This window comes from Sander vitreus, chromosome 1, assembly GCF_031162955.1.
Source record: "Sander vitreus isolate 19-12246 chromosome 1, sanVit1, whole genome shotgun sequence".
Taxonomy (NCBI): domain Eukaryota; kingdom Metazoa; phylum Chordata; class Actinopteri; order Perciformes; family Percidae; genus Sander; species Sander vitreus.
In genome coordinates, this window is record NC_135855.1 from 13,181,461 (window position 1) to 13,205,222 (window position 23,762).

The window sequence follows — 23,762 nt, forward strand, 5'->3', positions numbered from 1 at the left end:
CCAATGACCATCTGGATGATCCAGAGGAGGAATGGAAGAAGGTCATGTGGTCTGATGAGACAAATAGAGCTTTTTGGTCTAAACTCCACTCGCCGTGTTTGGAGGAAGAAGAAGGATGAGTACAACCCCAAGAACACCATCCCAACCGTGAAGCATAGAAGTGGAAACATCATTCTTTGGGGATGCTTTTCTGCAAAGGGGACAGGACGACTGCACCGTATTGAGGGGAAGATGGATGGGGCCATGTATCGTGAGATCTTGGCCAACCTCAAGAACTAAGCTTTGCGGTGACGACCACATCAAAAATGATAAGAGTATACTAAAGAAAAAGCTTCTGTAACTATGGGGAATGAAACCTCAAAGCCATGCGAAGCATCTGGACCCATAGTGGGTGAGATGGTTAGAAAATATGGACCGGATTGCATGAGATGTCTGCCATATTGGTCAAAAAGATCTGGCTTTCCACAAAATGGATCACTGAGTCCAGGAAAGTTAAGATTGAATTTATGATTACGAGTGACATTCTCTTGCAGAAACGGACATATCTCTGATTATTTCTCTGATGCAGGCATGGCAATAGAGTGACAGAAGAGACAGACGTTGGGCTGGTCAAAAAGTTAGTCGAAGTAACTAACTAATTTAGGCAGAAGGCCTAAAAAGAGAAAAAAAAAAAAATTGTCTATCAACACTGAGCGAGTTCTTGACTATTTAGAGACAGACTGCAGAAGAAATAAAATAGTTTAAGAATACATTCTTGGCTATTAAAAGATTTTTGTCTGCAGGGCTGTACCGGGTTTTATAAGGTTTGCCGAAGAAAAGAACTAAGCTTTGCGGTGACGACCACAAAATGGATCACTGAATCCAGGAAAGTTATTTTATCTGCTTTTATATATTTAACTGTTTTAAGTGCTCTTCAATGTTTAATTTCTTATACTGCACTGTAACTTTTTTTCTCGTATTTTATCTGTTTTTAATTTTTTAATCTGTATTCATGTAAAGCACTTTGAATTGCACTGTTGCTGAAATGTGCTACAGGAAACGTAGATCTCTGTAATTGCAAACAAAGGTTTCTGTACCAAATATTAAGTTCTGCTTTTCTGATGTATCAAATACTTATGTCATGCAATAAAATGCAAATTAATTACTTAAAAAAAAAAGTGATTTTCTAGATTTTTGTTTTAGATTCCGTCACTCACAGTTGAAGAGTACCTATGATACAAATTACAGACTTCTACATGCTTTGTAAGTGGGAAAACCTGCAAAATCGGCAGTGTATCAAATACTTGTTCTCCCCACTGTATATGGAACTAAGCTTTAGGAGCTTTCCATCTTTACTCTCCTCCCTGTTACGTTGCATTCAGAGATCGACACTTTTTGACTGGCAAGATGGCAGCGACCGGAAAACCAACAGCTACAGTGAGTTGTTCTGGGTACACAAACAATGTTCTCAATGCTCGAGTTCATGTGTAGAGCCCCTGGTGATACTTGAAGTTTCATGTTGTGTCGAGCCTTCTTAGTGTTTTAAAAATAGTGATTTTGATGTGATCATAGTAGTGCCCCTAGCACTCCCATTCAAAAGGCCATTTGACCGAAAACGAGAATACGGTAAATCTTAAAAGTGGCGCTACCGTCCTAATTATGCTTTTAAACGAAAGTTTGACTCGGGTACATTCACAAAAAGACCCTAGGTTGCATTTTGACGAGAGTTACGCTTTAAACACCATTATATCCAAACTGCAGTCAACTTTGTAGAGTCTTTCAACACTATGTTTGCCATTATAGGCCTATTACATAGCAACGTGAATAGTTTTTGTTCCACTATTATCTTAAATAGTTCCTCAATCAAGCATCTGTCATTTTGATTAGCTCAGGAATTAAGACAAAACTGCCAAGAACCAATTTTTATCTCTGGAACCAACTTGAGTTATAATCATTTCAATTATATTGCAAAATACTCACAACTTACAGTTATTGATCATAACAATTCAGTTTGGAAACATCAACGGTGAGTCGGGAGGCGATTTGGAGCTGTTTTGTATCTATGATTTAGAGGCTCTATTGGTAATTCTAACCATAAGGACAGTGCTTGGGTATAAAGCTTTACTTTTTGAAATGTGCACAAGCTATTTCTTTTGTCTTTCTTTGTCTTTTAGTTGCCCTAAATGGGCTAAATGTCTCTAAACTATCTAAACCAAAACAACAGTGGTTTGTCCCCCAAATATTAAAAACACAAAAATAAACATATTCCTGTGTATTGAGACTCAGAGACTCATCTGAGATGTCAGGGGACATTTTTCATAAATATTTTGGTTAATATGTACAAATTGCCCCATCCCTATTGTAATTGATACACATAAATAATTGTAGTTTGTATGTGACCTCCAGTACAGATAATGTATGAGGTACTATCTTAAACCAGAACACTTTATTCCTTGTTCATACATTTTTTTCCCCCACAACCATTAATGGATGATTACCAGGACTGAAAGAATATTGGGTTTAATGAGTACCTCATTTCTACAATCCACATATATGGGACGCCACACACAAACAATATCAATACATAACTATATTACATTTAAGAAGCAGTTATTCCACTGGAAGCCCTCGTCCAAGATGTTGACAGTTTCAACATCAGTTTAGGTGGACAGATTAATGTGTCTGTGTGTAAGTTATTGTTCTTATGTTCAGAACATGCATTGTGTGTTCGATAATCCATTGACTTTGAAAGCTCTTAAACAATACTGTCCCCTGTTGGTGGTGTCTGCTGAACTAAATGACCTTAACATTAGGAAACACAGCATAGAATAACGTACAAACTGGACTTTATAAAGGCAGCGAGACGGCTATTTTCTTTAAAGTCTCTTATTTAATATTAAATACATTACTCTCTATAAACATAACATTTATCCACATATAAAAGTCTGTATCACTATTTACACCTAACCCTCAAAAAGAGCCCTATCATACAAACAAGCAATATCCTGTAACTATTCATAAACATCTTTTTCTGTCCTCAGATTTTAGCAGTGATTGTCGCAGCAATTCCTTCATGTTTATATTTTAGGGCTGACACCTTGCCTGGAAATGTCAATACAAGGACAATTCTTATTTAACCTTATTGCTGAGCTCATCCAAATATTAACACTTGTAACTGCCAAAATGCCCATATTACCATGTTGTCAAATAGAGACTTTCTTAAACTGCAACATCCATTGGAATGGGTTTTGATGTGCACCAAAGCTGCCACATCTACACAGCTTTACAATAAACTTTGGTTTAAAAAGTGATACGTGATGCAGTGACATTTAATATTCCTGAAATAAATGGCATGACAAAAGTGCACATTGCCGTTGTCCTTTTTCAGTGAAAAACTAATTTTTGTGCAGCACATAAAATGTTTGTGCAGCATGTGACTAAACGAGAAGCCTATAACTCAAGGCTTCATGTCTAACTACAATAAGCTAGAAAACCACAAATAGCTTAGCTGATGTTTGAGAACCTTAATTTGCCTCCATAACATGAGAGTGACCTAATGACAAAGATGTCACGTAAGATTGTAACTATTAAACTAACTCATTCCTCCACCTTAGATTTCCTCTTGGAGGTTCTGGGTTTGGGGGTTTCTGACTCAACCGGTTCTGGGGAGCCTGGAGGGTCAGTGGGCGGGCTGGGGGCATTCTCCACATCAGCTTCTGGCTCAAGGGGCATGGAGGGGCCCTTGGAAACTCCTGAAAATAACAAAAATAAGAGTTGATCCATTAACATTAATATCTGCAGCATTATTCAGGAACTTTAAACGTGATTAGCTTGTGGTATTGCTTTCCCCACGACTTCCATGGACGTTTCTATATCAAATCCAGCAGTACAGAACCTGATTCTGGTTACTGATGCTGGGGTGGTGATGGCGCGGAGTGGATATGACACATGTGGGGGTTCTGGGTTCGATTCCCACTGCGATACATCAACCAATGTGTCCCTGAGCAAGACACTTAACCCCCTAGTTGCTCCAGAGGCGTGCTACCTCTGATATATACTGTATATAATTTATTACTGTAATAACTGTATTAACTGTAAGTCGCTTCGGATAAAAGTGTCAGCTAAATGACATGTAATGTAATAATGAATTAATATTTGGTCATACTGCACTTATAGACTACAAACCGTAGCGTCACAATGCTCTCTGTCGAATATTTATTTATTACCCACATCGAAACCATGACACCACCACCCTCATGTTTTGAGGCTGAGTGCAGGGTCATTTTGTTGTGCAGAGGTTGTATGTGACTGTACTTTTTGAAAAGTTAGATGCTGCATATAATTAGATTTTGCAGTTGTGACATCCCACAGACTTCAATTTAGATTGGCTTCTTTAAATGGTGCAATTCCCTCACATGTAAAAGGTGGTGAATCATTACGGACTACCAGTCTGATGCTCTAACAGCACCAACAAAATTCGCCCAATGACTAAACGATTACATAATACTCCCCCCCCCCCTCTCTGTAACACACATGGGTGAGACGTAGGGAGGCTTACCTTTTGAAAGATTTATGTTGTTTTCATCTGCACAAATACCTTTAACCCACAATGCACTTTGTGACAGATATCTTCACAAACCCAAACCAAGTTCAGGGGTAAGTTGTAAAGTTGTAAATCTTAATAACCACCAAGATACAGTAGGTCCCTGCCTGACCTACAGCTAAATTAATTTACGGACTAGCTGTTACAGAACAGCAATAAAGATACTGACATCAGCAAAAACAGTTATACAACCTTCCACTTTAAATTATATTAACTAGTTGTATAGTGTTGAGCGTTAGAAAGCAAATAGATTGTCAGAGCTGTGTAATTATATGTAAAATGTCACTGAACATGGACACATTGTTCTGATGTTATTTGTTAACAGCTAAAAGGAAAAGTGAGAGAAAACACAGGCTCTCGTGGAAGAAAAGCTCTCTGAGTCCACTTACATATGAGAGCTGTAAGCTGCGACAATCATTTCAGAGTAGACTTGAATTTCCACACGGCTGTCTCTCTTTTGTTGCCAAGAATATATACTGGCTAGAGGTTAGCTTCTATTTTTCCCATATATCCAATCTGCTACAGTAGTGCAGGCAAGAATCTCAGAGGGAAGAGATATTTTTAAAATGAAAAATTGCGCTTTGGTTTAATGGGGGAGAGAGAGAGAGAGAGAGAGAGAGAGAGGCTGTGAAATATGTCATCACCTGCACTGAGGGTGTAACACTGGACTTTTCTAATGAAAAATATTTTGTATGTGCTCACCCCATTTTCAGTTTGTGCTCAGAACAAACTTAAGATAGATACTCAGCCTTGTGTGGTCTCCTGTCTCAAAGCTGGACCTCATTTCAAGCTTTACCGCGACTCTGACACTCAACAAGAGTGGCTCTTTCACATATCGAGACGTCCAACCAGAAGCTACACCGAGGTGACAGAATATTAACTGACACTTTCTACAACCCACACCGGTCACTTTTACCTGTTTGTAGCTGGAGGTTCTTATTGTAGCTCGCAGCAGAAGACATGGCTTGGCCCAGAGCTTGGTTAGTACCAAGGGGAGCACCGGGGGCTTTGGTGGCTGCTGCAGAGTTTGGTTTTGATTTGGAGTCCTTGACTGGTTTAGTCCACACCAGACCCTCTGTCACCTGCAGGGCAGCTCCCATCTTTTGAGCCATGTCCATTAGCTGTTAGTGACGAGTAGGCAAACAATTACAAATACTGTAAGAAATGGCTTCTACAGCTGACTTTGAGAAATCAACAGGATCTAAAGTACCTCTGGATCAAATTCAACGTTGCTACCGCTGTCTCGAAGTAGGTTGACTTTCCTCTCCATCTCCTGATACTGATCCAGAGTTGCCTTCTTATCACCATGATTATAGAGGAAGATGGCAAAGTTCAGGTTGACCAGAGGGTTGGAACTGTAGATAATTGATCACCAAGGAGGAAAAATAAATATTAAAAGGATTCAACTACAGACTCAAATTCAGACGCACAGTACATTTAGGTCAAGGTAGAAGGCGTAAGACAGACTCACTCGTCAATTGTCACAGCTTGTTCATACGCTCTGGTGGCATTCTCTACATCCTCCAAGTTGGTCAGAGCCACTGTTAAGAATGAGACAGGTTTAAACTTGAACTGAAATACTGTCAAACGCAGGAGCAGATGACTGTTCAGCAAGGCAAATTCAGCATGTTCAGTTTGTTGTCTAGAAGGGTATAGTATATTTCCTTTGGTAAATTATTAAATAAATGCAGTACAGTAATCTGCTAAATACCCAGTAATTGTTGCAATTATTTTTTTTTGCCACAAATCATCAATTTACTCTCTCTCTAAAGACACGATCAGGATTATAAATTATTTCTCTGTCTCAGCACAGTACCTGCCAGCAACATGTAGAGTTCCCCCATACGTGGTTTCAGGTTGATGGCTGCGCTGAGGAAGTGGAAGGCAGAGGCATACTGCTGCATGGTCAGGTGTACCAGACCCAGGTTGTACAACACTTTCCAGTCAAAGGGAGACATGTAGTGGGCCCGTTTCAGGCAGCTGATGGCCTGGGGGAGGGATGAAGTTAGGAGAGAGAAGTCAAACAGCTGACAGAACTGTTAACAAACAAAACAAAAATTGGTATCTTAAAGTGCTCATATTATGCTCATTTTCAGGTTCATAATTGTATTTAGAGGTTATATTAGAGGTGTATGTGGTTTAATTTTCAGAAAACACCATATTTTTGTTGTACTGCACATTGCTGCAGCTCCTCTTTTCACCCTGTGTGTTGAGCTCTCTGTTTTAGCTACAGAGTGAGGCATCGCACTTCTGTTCCATCTTTGTTGGGAGTCACACATGCGCAGTAGCTAGGTAAGGACTACTAGCCAGTCAGAAGCAGAGTATGAGTGCCTGCGACGCTAGTAGCTAGGCGAGCATTATAACGTGTGTTAATCTATAATATGTTTAATAAAATATGATGCAAGAAGAACCTACGAAATTATAGATTCTGTACAACGGTGGATTTATAATAGTTCAGGAACTTATGGAGTAGCAATGTATACATTTATTAATATGATCTCATCTTGTTGGCTCCCAAATTGAGAAAAAACTAAATACAGTAATTTAAGGGTAAGTGGTCTGTTAGTTGATGTGAGCAATTGAACTCAATGCAAGCTGTTTCCGGCATAGCAGACATAGATTTTTTTTTAGCAAGAATACATTTAAAGCCAATTAACAACAATGCAGTGTAAAATGCTATCACAAAAAGGCCCAGTCTGTGGTTGGTGTAAAAATAGTCTATATCCTTGACGTTCCTCTGCCGGGATTGCTCCGTTGCCAACGGAAAATCTACCGGATTTCACTCATTTAGGCCGGTTATCCGTTGCCTTGGGCTTCCTTTGTGTTGGCATTTTAAACTCTGGTCGATTTATGAGGACTATGTGAAGCTAGTTCTTTACTATTTTATCTACAGTTAGGTAGTTAAGTCCAGTGCTAAAGTGTCACAAGATAAATTTGAGGAGTATCTAGATGGTTAATGTGAGAGGAAAGAAGAAACAATAACAAAACATGAGCGATTTTTTACAAGATGTCACAAGCCAAAAAATTGTGTTTTAATATATAACAATACGATGTATTTTATGTTTTTTTATGTAAAACTTAATCTGAATAGTAACTGCAGCTGTCAAATAAATGTAGTGCAAAAAAAGTACAATATTTCCCTCTGAAATGTAGTGGGGTAAAACAATAAATATGCTGAACTACTCTCCATTACTGATGGTATTTACTTTCAAAATGTGAAACTAATGGTGAATGTCCTACAGACACAAAATAATAATAATGAAATAAAAAAAGAAAAAAAAAAAGAAAAGAAATTTTAGACAGTTTCTTGCTTCTTTTGTTTGGAGTAATACATCGATTTCAAAACTGGACAAATGAACCAATTAACAGTATTTACTTACAGCTACATATTTCTTTTTTCCAAAGAAACACATGCCGATGTTGTTCCAGAGAGGGGGGCTCTCAGGCACAGCACATGCTGCAACTCGGTACTTGTTCATGGCCACATCAAAGTCACCATGGGTCTGCATCATGCTGCCTGCAGCCAGGATGGCCTGGGAATAAAAACAGTGATTGACGAGATAGTAGAGAAAGAAGTACCCTTTGAAATTGCACATAATGAAAGATGGACCGTACTATGTGACAGAGAATGACTTTCTTTTTTTTTTGTGCTTTAAAAGAAGTTTAAAGCACTGTCCTCAGGTAACTCAGTCGCAAACTATGTTTATACTAAAGCATAATGTGTGTTCAAATACCCACATACCTTATAGTTGTTGGGGTCAAAAGTGAGGGCATTTCCAAGGTGCTCAAATGCTTTTTGGTATTTCCCAAGCTGGCAAAAACACACACAAAAAAAAAGCATACATCTCTTTTTTAAATGTTTGACACCTACAGTAAATGTCACTCTTGTAGTGCTTGTTGCTTGTTTACACATAATTACACAGAAAAGATTTTTAAAACAAAATCTTCCTACCTGTAAAAACAGCAGGCCAAGAGTAGTCAGGAGTTCAGTATTCTCTGGAGAGAATCTGAATTGAGAAGGAGACAAGTAGAATAAAAAATGTCACTTTATCGATGTCTGAAATTACATTTAATGCCCGCACTTATTCTAAAGCAAACATAGTTGATATTCAGCGAATCTGCTGATTCAATCAGGGTTTGATTCTGCATAATTGTGGAGTGTTAATTATGACCTGTGGGGGATATGGTTTGAAGAAAAAAATAAAAATGGTAGAGAAGAGACAGATCTGCATTAAAAAAAAAAAAAGATTCACAGCGGTACGTCTTATTAAAAGCAACTGCAGTATCGGGGCACTTGATTAATTCATTTATCCCCAACAGGAGATAGCCATAATGAGCTCTATTATAGACACTGATGTCATTTCCTTATTTATGCCACAGCCTAATGTTTGAATATTCAACATGTGAATAGAAGTGGAAATGAACAGAATTTATACTGAACTGAAAAGGGCCTGGGGTTAAAATTGTGTCAAAACTGGAGCTTTGTGTAAGATTGAAGGAGGCCCACGTATAGAAATGAGCTCCAAAAGACTTAAATAAAGAGGGAACTCCCTTGGAAGTAACCAACTTCTTATTAAACAACATGTTTTATGGCTCTTACGTCTTTTAGTGTCTTGAGACAATGTTATGAAGAAAACTGTCATGCTGAGGCTGTGTAAAGTATCTCGGTTGGATAAAAGAACTTTGTCTAGGTAAACAATTCCTGAAATGTAACACTTAGAATGGAGTGCTGTATATGTATGTCTAGAATATTTAAAAACAGATACAGAACCATAGTGGCAGTCCTTAATACCATATACCTAGAATGATTATTTTAAAGGTGCTGTAGGGTAGGATTGCAAAGATCCAGGACTTAGCCAAAAAATTTGAACATCGACAACTTCTCAGTCCGTCCCCCCTTTCTGCTAAAGCCCAAAAAGGTCTCCTGCGCCCCTCCCCTCACAAGGGAGAATGAATGTGTGTGCATGAGCAGTGATTGACACGCAGTTAGACACCCCCCCCCTGATCCTGATTGGTGCATCTGAACAGGGAGCGGTGGGTTTTTGAAATCACACTACAGGCTGTAGGTGGTACCAGAGGAGCCAGATTTTTTTTTAATGACCTGCTTCATGTAGTTCTACTGGAACATAGGGTCAGTTTCAGCAAATATGACAGAAAGTTACTTTTATAAGTCTTACCTACTGTACCTTTAAATGTCTTCTCAGTGCTTTTAAACATTGTCCACATTTGAAGTTTACTTACTCCACTGCCCTCTTATACACTTCGATGGCCGTGTCAGTGTCTCCAGCCAGCAAATGAACCTTTCCAAGCATCATGAAAGTCTTGTCGTGTTTATTTATCTGGAGAGCTATGTTTAGATGCTCTTCAGCCTGACAGAGACAGAAAATCAAGATGATCAAATCGCCAGGGATTGAGAACAATTTGTCCTTTACAGTGTCGGTAAAATCAGCATACTCACATTTTTGAAGTCTTTGATGAAGAAATAGCACAACCCCAGATTATGACTGATCTCCTGGGGTGAGTAAATTAGAAAATTATACATGGGGCGTTGGTGCATGCTTAATTCAACAGAGCTGGATAAAGACAACAACATTTCACTATACACTTGCATGTATATGTGAGAAATCTTGAAAAAAAAAAAGGCTGAGCGAATTGAAATTTCCAAATAAATGAAAAGTAAAAAAATAAATAAAAGTTATTTAAGGCAACAGCGCTGTGGAATACAAATTCTGTATTACTCAAAGTAGTACTAGAGGGCACCGTTTCCAAAACATACTAGTGTGAGTGGTTAATGGCCCTGCCTGGCCAGTTTAATACAATGTTTAAGGGATTCATAGTGAAACAGCCCTGCAACAGTTTGGAGGTACAACCACGTTTTTTCCCAGTCTGGGCATTTTAACATTCTAAATCAGGGGTCTTCAACGTTTTGTAGGCCAAGGACCCCTAACCTGAAAGAGAGACGAACAGGGACCCCCTACTACATATATTGTATAAAATTAAGTTGCATAATAAACTGGGCCTAACATGTAAGGTGGCCTAAAGCCTTTATACATACCTTTTTATGGTGCCCTACAATACTAAGCATTTACATATTCATATATCATGTTTTAACATCAAACATACATGTGGAAGGCACAGTAAATCTTAGCTTATAAGATTTACTGTATACTTTATATTAGCCCAACACCTGAAAGGCACCGTTGTAACTCTCTGCTCCTCACCACGGGGCTTCTCAGGTGCTGCGAGCAAATCACTCCGCCCAAGTAGCAGAAGTAGCAGTGCTTCGCCTTCTGAGAATATAGTTCCCAGTATGTATACGGTTAGAAGATGTCTGTGTCTCATGTGACCTTGTTATTTGTACACACTGTGACTATACAAATCACAACATGTAAATAGGAAAATGTTGGCGTTATTTTGTCACTTATTGGGAGCAGTAGGCTAGATGGAGCCGGTTACCTCCAGGATCTGTGCTAAGCTAGGCTAGCGGTGGGTGCGTCAGACAGAGTTACGACACGCACGGAGACGAGAAGGGTATGTACGGACTTATCTAACTCTGGGGGATACGGTGAATAAGCTAAAGTCTCAATAAGTCGCCGTGTTCCTTTAAGACAAAACAGAAACAGAGTACTAAAGTGGTTCTTTTCCTTTACCCAGTCTTTCTCATTGAGCCTTGCAGCTTCATTATAGAATTCAATAGCTGCTTTATGCTTTCCCAGGAGAAACCTACAGAAAAAACAAAACAATAATCCATATGTGAAATGTATCAATCTTAATCACTGCATGCTGAATAGCTATACTTACAATGAATGCTGCAACAGTGAAGAATAGTCACTGGGGGTGGATTAACTTTTCCCTACAGTATTAATAAATGTTCTGGCCATAAGTGGATAGCAGTTGGGCTGGTGTTGATGTATATTTCTCTACTATGTCAGTGTTTTTAGCTAATGAAGGGGTGTTGATGCACCTAGGGCTGCAGCTATTGATTATTTTAGTAATCAAGTGTTCTACCGATTATTCCATCAATTAATCAGATAAGAAATACTTTTGTTTTATTGAAGAGCAATACTATACAATAGTTTGGTTTAATTTTCGGAAAAAGCTAAATTGTTATTGCCTACATTGCTTACAATATCATCTCTCAAAAACTAAACATATTAAGTGCATTTAAGTGCCATATTACATTGTTTTTAAAGAAAACATTTTCTGAAATGCAACAACAGCCTCAAACTAAGGCATACATTAAACATACATAAACATGACCTTAAGTTGTGCAACTTAACTTTCAGAACTACAAGTTTCAACCTGAGACTGATCTGTATGTAGGCCGATATGTAAATATTAGTTATGCTCACCCTATTTTCATTTATATATTTGATTACAATGCTACACAGCTCTGTTACACTTATGCTAGTAGATCGTTGCGACTAGCGACAAATCTGGCGACTTTTCTAGTCTTTTTCCCTCCCTTTCTAGAATTTATTTTATTTACTTCAAAGATAGGGTACCTAAGCAATACTTAAATTGCTGTATTGAATTTGTGATTATTTGGCTAAAGAGTTCTATTTCTTTTTATCTACCTACCTTACTGACACAACCACTAAGCTTTATGCAAATGAGTGCGTAATGACATCACAAATATGCAAATGAGCGTATGACATCATCTAGCGACTTTTGGAGCTGGTGCTAGCTACTTTCATTGGAAAAGAGTTGCCAACACTGGATACAACGTTGGTAACATTAATTAAACTAAGCTTCGAGGCAAATCATTTTGCATCGAGGATTTTTAGTAATCGAATTACTCGAGCAATCGTTTCAGCCTTAGATGCACCCCAGGCTTGAGGGCAGGAGACTCACAGTGATCTGGCCACTTGCTTGAGATTGTCAGCGCTGCTGGGATTAAGGATGGCACAGCTCTGAAACAGCTCCAGGGACTGTTGAATCTTGCCCTCAAGACGCATGATAAGTGCTGTGGCAAAAAATAGAACACAAAGAGAGAGCATATTCATCTACATGAGGAAGTAAAAACACATTAAAAATCAAAAGGCACAGCATGGAGTCTAAAGACCTGATTTTGGGGAACTAAATAATGTACTGGGGAGCTTTTTCCCGTTGACAACCAAAGAGCCTTCATTGGATGCAGCTCTTAATTAACATCGTACATGTTTCATTTGTGAGAGGGAAGAGTTACTATTAAAAATACAGCTCACCTTGAACATATATGGCATATTCACACATCCCATTAGTCTCCTGCAGTTGTTCTTTGATGATCGCCTACATGGACACAGAACGGGAGACAATTTCTACAACTGAGGTGGACGTTATTGCGTGAGTAGGGATACTGCTAAAACAATTGCTACTATGCTTGAAACAACAAATGTTTCTGGCCCTGCTGAAAACGAACCCCAAAGTGATTCAGTTTCTAAACTTGCAAATCCCAAACCAGACTAACTTTGTACATTTGTATCTGCATGTTTCGCAATGACAGCTTGGTATTTTCCTGACCTTGAAATTTGCTTTGCCCAGCTGTGTGGTATTGTGGTGCCCAGTGCACAGGTGGGAGGAGAGGCGTAAATGTAAATATTATATTTTAAGTCAACATTAAACAGCAAGTAGATGTGTTTAAATCGGCATCAATGTGGTGAAAGCAGGAATGCTAGTAAATCAGTCTACGTTTATCTATAAATTATGAGTGATTCTTACAGTATCTGTTGTCTACATGCAGTTGCTTTACATGGTATGTAAACCTCCTTCAGTTCTTTTAATCTCTGCAGCAGGACAGATATGTTGATACATTTGCGGCATCTGATAAGAAAAGTGCCTCGCCAGAGGTGCCATTACACACGACTGTCCACCGCGTTTACCTTCATTAAATAACGTGCAAATGACACCAAACTGCTACAAAGTAACCCCATACACCTCCACAAACATCAGACAGGTCCAGTATAATTAAATAGTGTGGCATTGGATTATCGAGGCTCATTAATCCTGTGCATCACAGCCTCCTTTCCAACTTTAAAAGGAAAGTGTTGTGTACGAAGCAAAATGCTGTTCTGTCACATTTTAAGATCTGATGTAAAAACTTGCAACATAAAATACAGTAGAATTTAAACTGAAATAGTTTTGAATTGATGCAATCATATAAACTACTTCACCACATTTTTTATTATTATTATTAGTCTCTATCATAATTTTACTAATTGACTTGAAAAAAAGAGCCAACACACCAACTGCCTCTGGCTGGAGATTTGTGGTGCTGTGTACAACATGATTTCCCATTTGTTGAGCTATTGTAGTGATTGTGCTTTTATGTGCTTGGCTCAGCTGTTTCACAGCAATGAGACCAGTGATGTGACTGGCTGAGAGCAAATTTACTAATCACCACACCCTCTGATCTACTGTATATTCAACCTCACCCAGCTTTACACTTTGTGCTGCTGCACATACATGGACCAAAATAGCAGGTGTGCTTAGTGACGGCCACACAGTCTGTGTGCCCAAAACCTACAACTATGGCTCGTCACTGCGCTGGCGCAATTAAAATAAGGCCCCGAGAGTGAGGAGTGTTTCTGTTATTAGGAGAAAGTGAGAAGGAGGTAGTACAGGTATCTATTCAGAGACTTTGCTAAGTACCTACCGGTTTCATGTGGGAATACACAGGTCAATGCAGTGAATTAGCCTATAATAAAGTACAGAACCCTGTACATGCCAGGCATTCATTATCCTCATCATTACTTTAAAAGGTCAATCAGACCAACACCGAACACAGACATGGGTCAATAACAGACTAAACCATAGAAATGTACTTTACCTTACATGTATCATAGTCTTTACGGATATAGTGCTGGTGGATTAGCCAGTTTCTCCTCTCCACAATGGGAAGCTCTGGAGCTGGAAATAAGAATATAATCAAATGAGAAGAAAAATCAGGGAAGCTTTTAAGCTCATTACAGTTTCGATAATGTCTTATTTAGTTGATAGCTGAATGGTTAATTCGGTTGGCTCCCTCCTTTTGCAGTCATTAGTCGCTGATCTGACAGTTAACAGAGATGTAACACTTCAACCTAAATCCACAGGCTACATTTAAGTCAATTCACCAAACACACTGTAAATCATTTTATTTACAAACAAGCGAGTTTTATCTATTTCGACTATTTTCAACTGCCAAATTAAAAAAAGGCCGTATAAATTAAACACATAATCTTGAAAGCTCCCTCCCTCTGCAGTCACTTGCAAGTCTTTGATCTGACAGTAACATAGATGTTAACACTTCAACCAAAATCCCTGGGCTAAACTATAATCAATTCACCAGCCACGCTGTAAATGTCACCTTGTACGCAAGTTTTTTACGTTACAAACACTGCTTTTTTTTTGTCTCTCTCTTAGTGTGTTGGCAGGTTGAGATATTCTGCCCGTTGCCAGGGCAACAATGTATCTCGCAAGCCAGGTGCTTGTGACAGAACAGAGAGGGTATAGAGACAGACTGAAAGAGGGAAGCTGGAGGAGTGAGCAGCACGATACAAAAGCCAGCTTTAGAGGGGGGTTAGGTAACCTCAAGAACCCAACCACAATGCTCCAAGTCTTCTTCCCAGTGGAGTACAAGATTTCATTTCACAAGGAGAACATAATTCCAATTTGAGCGAGTTTGATTCTGGTAATCCTGTTATCTTTTACCAACTACCTTCCTCTGAGGCTAAAAAAAGGATTCAAGGCAATGTGGAATGAATTGCTTGGCTTTGAGTCTGCCACTGACATCGGGGGATATCATTAATGAACTGCCTGTGCAGGAATACAGTGTGAATTACACTAAAGCGCCCTTCTGTTTTTATCTGTCAGCGCTTCAAGCAGTGCTCTGTTGATTTGCCGCTCGAACTGGAGCCTCTTCCAACAACTTCAGAGGAATCCTCTTCATCGCTGAGGGTGAAACTGCATGGGTTTCACACTTTTGCCCCGTCAAGATTCGGAAATGGCCCTATTTGTAGCAACCTAATCCGCTTTCTTCCTGCTGAGACAGCAATAATATTCTTGTCTCTGGGTTTCAGATGGGGCCCTGTGGCACTACAGTGTCCACATACACAAAGCGGGGCACATTTGGTGGAGGAGAAATGGGATACATGTGTGACATGTATTCCTGTAACTACGGTATGAAAGAAGGGTCGAAAGGAGCTAAGAAGAAGAGCACAGCATGAGGTCTCCTAAATATAGTCCTGTGAAAAACGTCTTCCCAAACAGAGGAATTTTCTCATTGTTAAATTTGATCTGGCTAATGCTAAGACAGATTTGGCTTCCATGTGCTTCAACCATCTGTTAAAAGGGGATAAGAGCAGAGGAGAGGCATGCTGAGATCAAAAGACACATGGGGAGAATGTAATGAAAAATATGATGAATATTTTCTGGGGAAGTTTCACCACTAAAACTTCAAAAAGTAATTTAGTCTCATATTCAGCTGCCAACACTAATTCTTCCGAGGGAGAGAAAAGACAAATAGATTGCTTCACTAACGCTTGATTCTACAAAACTGGAACAGGTGAAATGACCTTATGCCATTGGCAATTTATTTAGCGATTTAAAAGAAACTGATCTTAGGACTTACTAGTGGGCATGCTCATATTTTTGCAACACCTCCTCAGTCTTACCAGCTAACAATGTAGTAACTGCATTGCACAAAATGTAATAAAAGAATATAATGTATTTGTTGTTATTGTCATTATATAACCCTGATTGCATTTCATGATGGTAATTACAGAAGAAGTGTATGAAATCAGTAGCTTATGGAGACACTTAAACTGAGATATATTGGCTTTTTATTTTTTTTCTATTATTAGCAATTTTATTTCTATAGCCCAATATCACAAATCACAAATTTGCCTCAAGGGGCTTTACAATCTGCACAGCATACCACACCCTCTGTCCTTAGATGTGCATGTTTGGCATATGTTTTTACAGCTTTATATTTCATTTTTATAATAAAGTATTATAGCTATAAGCAGAATTAAAACTTTTACTGTTTTTGACTTAGAACTTCTTCCTGCTTCTTACAGTGCCTCTGCTTGCATATTTCTGCTGATAATCTTGCTTTTCCTCTGTGAGAAACTATGAGCAGCGGCTCTTGGATACTTATAAATCACTGGGCTATACATTTTTTGTAGACATAGTAGGCTATTGCCATATTTCAAGATTTTCCTGCGTGAGCGTGGCCTACCAATAGCTCAAGCCTGTCCTAAAGTGACTGTAGCTAAAGCTAATTAGCAGCAAGATGCCTCCCTTGTCTATGGAGGACTACTACAAACTCCTTCAGAAGATTGCAGTTCTGGAAACCAAAATGTACCAGTTAGAAGTAAACATGGAAGTGAACGGATCATGTGGAAATGACACCACTTTACAATTGACCCAAAACAATGGACAAAAGCATGCCAACACGCGGCTAACTAGCACCAATGGGTAATAAATCAACAAGTGGTAGTCCTCCCTGGAACTCTTTTGGTGCAAAGCCTAAGAGTAAATCATTTTCCTGGGAAATGGGAGGACGACTAACGGGCACGGCACAGCGCCCTGAGATTTGTGATATGACCGGCTGGCCTGCATTATCATCCAGGCAGAGCGCCTCTTCAACCCCTGTACTCAGTAGGACACAGCTGTGGACAGCTGCAAAAGGGAGAATTAGCAACAAAATGCCTCCCCAACAACTGAGTGTGCAGGTGGAGAACAGATTTGCTCCTCTGCTGCAGGACCCTGGACATGACCTGGATTGCGTCTCATCGTCACACAGCAGGGTAAGGACTGAGAGCAATTCAAAAAGTAAAAAGCTACAGGGAAAGCCAACGACTGGGCACCAAACTCTGATTGTGGGTGACTCTGCTGTAAAAGACATAAAAAGCAGTAAAAACACCAAAATACTCTGTTTTCCCAAAGACATGGTGTCTGACTTGGCCCAAAGAATCCCGGAATCGTGGCAGCACACCCAACTGTGAAGAACATTATACTGCATATAGGGTCACATGATGTTGTAAAGCAAGAGTCTGAAGTGCTGAATCGTGACTTTATGAATCTGCTGAACACAGTTAGCTCCCTAAACTCAGAGATGTTTATCAGTGGCCCTCTACCGCCAGTCAGAAGAGGAGCTGAGAGATTCAGCAGACTGTTGGCACTGAACAGTGACGGCTTTCAACTGCATGTACCGTCCACTCTCAACATTTTCTGGGACCGCAGACATCTTTTTAAAGCAGATGGACTTTTTCTTAACAAGCCAGGAGTAAAGCTGTTCACCTCTAGCCTACTTTACTTTCTACACTACACATCTACTACCTCGGCCAAGGACACGAGACAAGATGAATCAACACAAACAAAACAAGAGGAAAACACAACAAAGTGTGGCAGTGATCCACCACAGCCCCCACCTGAGCAAAGATTTGACCGTGGAGGACCACAGAATGGAGACGAGAAATCTCAACCCCCCTTTTCACCCATCCAACACTCCTCAAACCCCCTTACCAACACCGACGCCTTTGAGGATCCATCGCTCTCCCCATCCGCCTTTTCCCCTGTTTCCCCCTGCCACATGTTGGGATTCACTGACCGGATGGAGCAGCTGGTAGATGCTGGAATCAAGTTTGCCCCACTACCTTCTCCCATCATTCGCCCCCAGCATCAAACTGACCCTGTTTTGACTGGACCGCTGAAAGTAAAACGCCAGGCACCTCTGCCCCCTCAAGGACAGCAGCGAACTCCTTCTCACCAGACTGATAAGTATGCTTGTGTACAAAATGAAACAAGCTTTAACTGATATGTGCTGGGCCCAGGCTGCATGCCTAGTGGCACTCATGACTCTTTCCAGGACAAGCCTGGGCCCTGTGTATTCAATTCTTCGCCAATCAATGTTGTGATAGGTAATAGAAAAAGAATGGTGAATCCGCTAAGTAAGAAAAAAGAAGCACTTAACTGCCAACTTAGCAAATTTAGCATCCATTCCTCGTCAGCCACAGCCTGTCCCAAAAAAAACGAGACAGATAATTATTTTAACACACTAACATTAGCCTTACTAAACGTCAGGTCTTTGGCGGGTAAATCATTTTTAATCAATGATTTTATTATTAAGCACAATCTTGACCTTATGTGTTTAACTGAAACCTGGTTAGACCATAATAACAGTGATGCTGTTCTTATAGAGTCAGCTCCCCCTAACTTCAATTTTATGAGTGAGAATAGAGCGAATAAGAAAGGAGGTGGAGTCGCCATTTTGTTTAATGACTCGTTCCAATGTACTCAAATATCTTATGGAAACTTTGCTTCTTTTGAATATGCGGCTCTTCAGCTAAGGTCCCCGTCTCGACCTATATTTCTAATTATCTACAGGCCACCTAAATACTGTGCATCCTTCTTTGACGACTTTAGTGAACTGCTGTCTATAATCTGTATTGACTTTGACTGTGTAGTTATTGCTGGTGATTTCAACGTTCATGTTGACAACCCCCAGGATAGAGGGACCAAAGAACTGTGTTGTATTTTTGAGAACTATGGACTGACTCAGCATGTGACGGAGCCCACACACAACAGGGGGCACACTCTGGACTTGATTATCTCGAAGGGTTTGAACATTTCCAAGGTTGTGGTGACTGATGCTGCTCTCTCTGATCATTCCTGTGTTTTCTTTAATGGCACTATCTCTGTGCACAAAAGTGTCCAAACAAAGTTAATAAGAAAACGGTATATCACTGACAACACCAGTGAAACATTAATTCAGCTTTTCTCATCCACACTCACCCCCTCAGGGGTCTCAGTCACTGAGCTTGTAGACAATTTCAATTGTAAAATTACAAATGTTATTGATGCCATTGCTCCCACTAAGGTCAAAGCTGTCTCTGGTAAGAAAAGATCTCCATGGAGAAATGTTATACTGGTAAGAACAGAAAAAAGTGTCGAAAAGCAGAACGCAGGTGGTGAAAAACTAATCTCCAGGTCCACTACAACACCTATAAAGAGAGACTTCACATTTATAATTTGGAACTGAGGAATGCAAGGTGGTCCTTCTTCTCAGACATTATTGCCAAAAACAATAATAACTCACGTGCTTTGTTTGCTACTGTCTATAGGTTAACAAACCCTCCAGTACCAGTAGCATCTGAACTTTTATCCACCAAGGTCTGCAATGATTTTGCCACCTTCTTTAAAGACAAAATTCAGAAAATTAGACAAAATCAGTGCTTCCATATCGAGTACAGGGTATGTGTTGTCACAGTGTCCAGGCAAAACAAATTCCAATATGACCCAATTTCATATGATTAACCGTAAAAACCTGGAGGACATTATACAACATCTGAAAACCTCCTCCTGCTGCCTTGATATTCTACCAACGGGCCTTTTCAAAAAAGTTTCGTATTGTTTGGCTACAGATCTTCTACAGATTGTAAACACGTCTCTTCTCTCAGGTATTTTCCCACAGGCCCTGAAAACTGCAGTCATTAAGCCACTCTTAAAAAAGAACAATCTAGACACGTCACTAATGAGCAACTATAGGCCGATATCAAACCTTCCATTTTTAAGTAAAATCATTGAAAAAACTTTTTCTCAACAACTCAACCTCTTCTTGTCACTAAACGACAGTTTTGATGACTTCCAGTCGGGTTTTCGACTAGAGATGTTCCGATACTGCCTAAAACGCTGGTATCGGTATCGGGAAGTACTGGAGTTTATGCACCGATCCGATACCACGAATTTTAACAGCCACATTAAGACAATTACAAAGTCAGCCTATTACCACCTTAAAAATATATCAAGGGTTAAAGGACTTATGTCTCAGCAGGATTTGGAAAAACTTGTCCATGCTTTTATCTTCAGTAGACTTGACTACTGTAACGGTGTCTTTACAGGTCTCCCTAAAAAAATCAATCAGACAGCTGCAGCTGATTCAGAACGCTGCTGCTCGAGTCCTCACTAAGACCAAGAGAGTGGATCACGTCACTCCAGTTCTGAAGTCTCTACACTGGCTTCCAGTGCCTCAAAGAATTGATTTCAAAATACTTTTGCTGGTTTATAAATCACTAAACGGTTTAGGGCCAAAATACATTTCTGATCTGCTACTACACTATGAACCACCCAGACCTCTCAGGTCATCTGGGACAAGTCTGCTTATTGTCCCCAGAGTCAGAACTAAACAGGGGGAAGCAGAGTTTAGTTTTTATGCTCCACATATCTGGAACAAACTCCCAGAAAACTACAGGTCTGCTGCAACTCTCAGTTCTTTTAAATCAAGGCTGAAGACCTATCTTTTTGATGTTGCCTTTCTTTAAATAACTGTTCATTTCTTATACTGAAGCTGCATTGTTGACACTGTATAACAATCTATATAAGCATATAAAGAGAAATTCCTATTTTATCTGCTTTTATATATTTAACTGTTTTAACTGCTCTTGAATGTTTAATTTCTTATACTGCACTGTAACTTTTTTTCTTGTATTTTATCTGTTTTTAATCTGTTTTCATGTAAAGCACTTTGAATTGCCCTGTTGCTGTAAATGTGAAATGTTACATTAACCAATTAAAATCCAATCTTTACTTTCTGTATTACCTGATTACTCAAGTCATCTTACCTTACATTAATGCACTTAGGGTTTTGACACAAGGGCTTGCATGCTATGTAAAAGATCACTGCATGGAAATACAATACCATACCACACAAAACGATACCATGGCATGTACTTAATTGCACCCATAGGACTTGCATTCTCGGCAGTGCCGCTGATAATTAAAAACATTGTAAAACAAAACAAAAAAGCTTAATCATGAACAACAGCTTAACTCGCTTAACGGGACATTAAGCCATAATTACGATGACGAAATATCCTCATATAATATATGAACAACAAACATTTTCCACACAGAGAAATGTCTGGAACATGGCTTAACAGCATACTGTATAAACAGCTTGTTCCTTTTAGGGACGGTAGATAGAAGGGTGAGGGTGACCTCTGCAGGATGACTGGTTCCAAACTCATTCGATTATTACCCTTTACCAGTTACAGACACATTGTCAGAAATCAAAACAATGGGTGTCGGAAAAGTTGTGTTGTTTGAAAATCATTTTGCAAGATGACTTGCAAGTGTCAAATGTCTTGCAGTACCTTTAGGTGCCCGACGTTTCTTAGCTTCAGTAGCAACTGGGAGCTGAAATATATGAAATACAACAAAAACAAACAAGTAACAGCATATGATCCATACATTACATAGAAAAAAATACACTGGACATCATCTATCAAGTTTTTTTTATATTTTTTCTCTGTGTTCTTGCTGTGTGGAAATACAGGTCAAAACTGTCCTGAAAAGGTGTTTTCATATTCAATTGTACAGAATAGGAAAAAAATGACTTTCTTAATTGGATGTTATGAAACTGTGAATATACCGCCATATGTTGAGCAAAATTTTAATTACAGTTGCATACTAATAGATTATAGTTTTCTGTTTTTATCACTAATAAATACACAGAAAAGCATTTTTATGTTGTAGTTGGCCAATGTTGAGCACATTTCAGATACTTTGAATACTACTGGGGTAGATAGTAGTAGGTGGTAGTAGTATAATACGGCATCATTTCATATAAGTACTGTGTGTTTTTAAATGTAAAAAGTAACAACTGACCAAGTTTCAAATAAATAATGTAGTGGAGTAAAAAGTACATTTCACTCTGAAATGTAGAAAAGTAAAAGTAGAAAATAACAGAATGGGAATACTCAAGTAAAGTACAAGTATGTCAAAATTGTATTCAAGTGAATGTACTTATTCCACCACTGGTGACTACCGACTACCGGTTATTACATTAACAGAACCATCATGGATGTATTAAGAGAACCATTAACTAGTTGACATTACATGCAGCTTCCGTGAGTGCAGGTAACGTTAGATGCACGCATGCTCAATCCCAGTGTTTTGCTTCACATCATTTTTCCCTCTATATTTGACTCACTTGTGGATTGCTTCGCCACTGACGTTTTGAGTATTAACATTACCTTTTATGTCATCACATCCTAAACGCTAGACGGTATAGCCATAACACAACGATTATTCTATTTGTGGTAAAGTCAGCCTCAGTTATTTTACCTAAACCTAAGTTACAGTATAAAGCGTGGGCTAACGATGGTCAACAATGTAGATTTGCACTGTAATGTTACCTACGCATTGCTGTTGTTGTCACCTTACTGCAGCTATATTAGCTGTTAGCTCTCAGGTTGTAGCTAGCTTGCCCCTGGATGAGTGAGATTAAAGCTAAAGACGGAACGCGAGGCAAGTTAACGTTACAGTTAATCAATTTAGCTCCGACTAAGAATCGCTAAGCCAGGCAGCTAGCTAGCTAGCTAACATTCAAATAACGAGCGTTAATGTAAAGGATATACTCAAAAACATAACGTTGCGTTTACTCAGGGAGTGTCACACTATCACTCAAAACAGCGAAACGTTTGTGTTTACCCAAGAAAACGATAACTAGCTTTGGTTTTGCACTCACCGCCGTGGCTTTCTCCTCGTCCGCCATCTTGGGATGAGCAACACTAGAAGCTGTTGCCATGGATACACCAGTGGAGTAGCTGGTTGGATTTATGAATGTCGACTGATTTTACTACTTTACAACCTCCACCAATAAAATGGCAAGGGCAAAATAAGGGCCAGTTATCAGTTGCGGAGGAAGTATTCAGTACTACTAGTACACTGCAAATACTTGCATTGAAAACGTTACTTAATTAGGTAAAACATATGCAAGTATAATCAGTAAAATGTACTTTAAAAGTAAAATAAGAAAAATCTATATATATTAAATATATATTTAGATTGAAAGACAGTTTCCTATTCCATATATTGCCTGCCATTTATATCAGGACATACAGTAGATTTTTTTTTAATCCACAACTACTGTAATATATCATGCAATATCATCAGAAACTGTTGCTCCTCTCCAGATCTTCCCAGCTTACATTCACACACCTGTACACCACACAGCTGCATTTGATACTTCCTGCTTAAATTTTTAAAACGTACAGCAATTAAGTCCCCAATTTCTTCATACTGATTATGGAGTCAACTGTTTTGTACCTCTGCACAGTGAACAGATTTGTCCATTAGGAACACGATTGAGAATAATGAAAACTTTGCTTCAACAACAGAACGAGGGTAGCTGACTCACAGGGAACATAACCTTGTT

The 23,762-nt window shown here is 39.2% G+C and overlaps 1 protein-coding gene across 2 annotated transcripts; it reads right to left on the reverse strand.

Annotated features, from left to right (window-relative positions):
• Positions 1 to 2,483: 2,483 nt before the first annotated feature.
• Positions 2,484 to 23,735, reverse strand: bbs4 (Bardet-Biedl syndrome 4). Of its 2 annotated transcripts, XM_078270204.1 has the most exons (16): positions 23,073 to 23,735; positions 21,697 to 21,739; positions 14,391 to 14,470; positions 12,790 to 12,853; positions 12,437 to 12,548; positions 11,233 to 11,305; positions 10,041 to 10,094; positions 9,824 to 9,951; positions 8,535 to 8,589; positions 8,325 to 8,393; positions 7,963 to 8,115; positions 6,399 to 6,570; positions 6,054 to 6,123; positions 5,793 to 5,937; positions 5,499 to 5,703; positions 2,484 to 3,731 (listed from the first exon to the last, which is right to left on the reverse strand). In XM_078270204.1, the coding sequence occupies exons 1-16, from the start codon at positions 23,130 to 23,132 to the stop codon at positions 3,577 to 3,579; spliced, it is 1,638 nt and encodes a 545-aa protein (XP_078126330.1). In that variant the 5' UTR covers positions 23,133 to 23,735; the 3' UTR covers positions 2,484 to 3,576. The 2 variants fall into 2 exon arrangements, with proteins under 2 accessions (XP_078126330.1, XP_078126405.1); XM_078270279.1 differs by lacking the exon at positions 23,073 to 23,735 and having other exon boundaries at positions 14,396 to 14,470; positions 21,697 to 21,720.
• Between the last annotated feature and the right edge of the window lie 27 nt (positions 23,736 to 23,762).

What these genes read in the sequence shown, in the direction of transcription:
- bbs4 (XM_078270204.1), bottom strand. Translation starts at nt 23,132, where the DNA reads ATGGCAACAGCTTCTAGTGTTGCTCATCCCAAGATGGCGGACGAGGAG. An exon ending in ACTCTACATGTTGCTGGCAG is followed by an intron (nt 6,124 to 6,398) that starts GTACTGTGCTGA and finishes CATTCTTAACAG; the next exon opens with TGGCTCTGACCAACTTGGAG. An exon ending in GAACCTCCAGCTACAAACAG is followed by an intron (nt 3,732 to 5,498) that starts GTAAAAGTGACC and finishes TGTTATTTTCAG; the next exon opens with GAGTTTCCAAGGGCCCCTCC.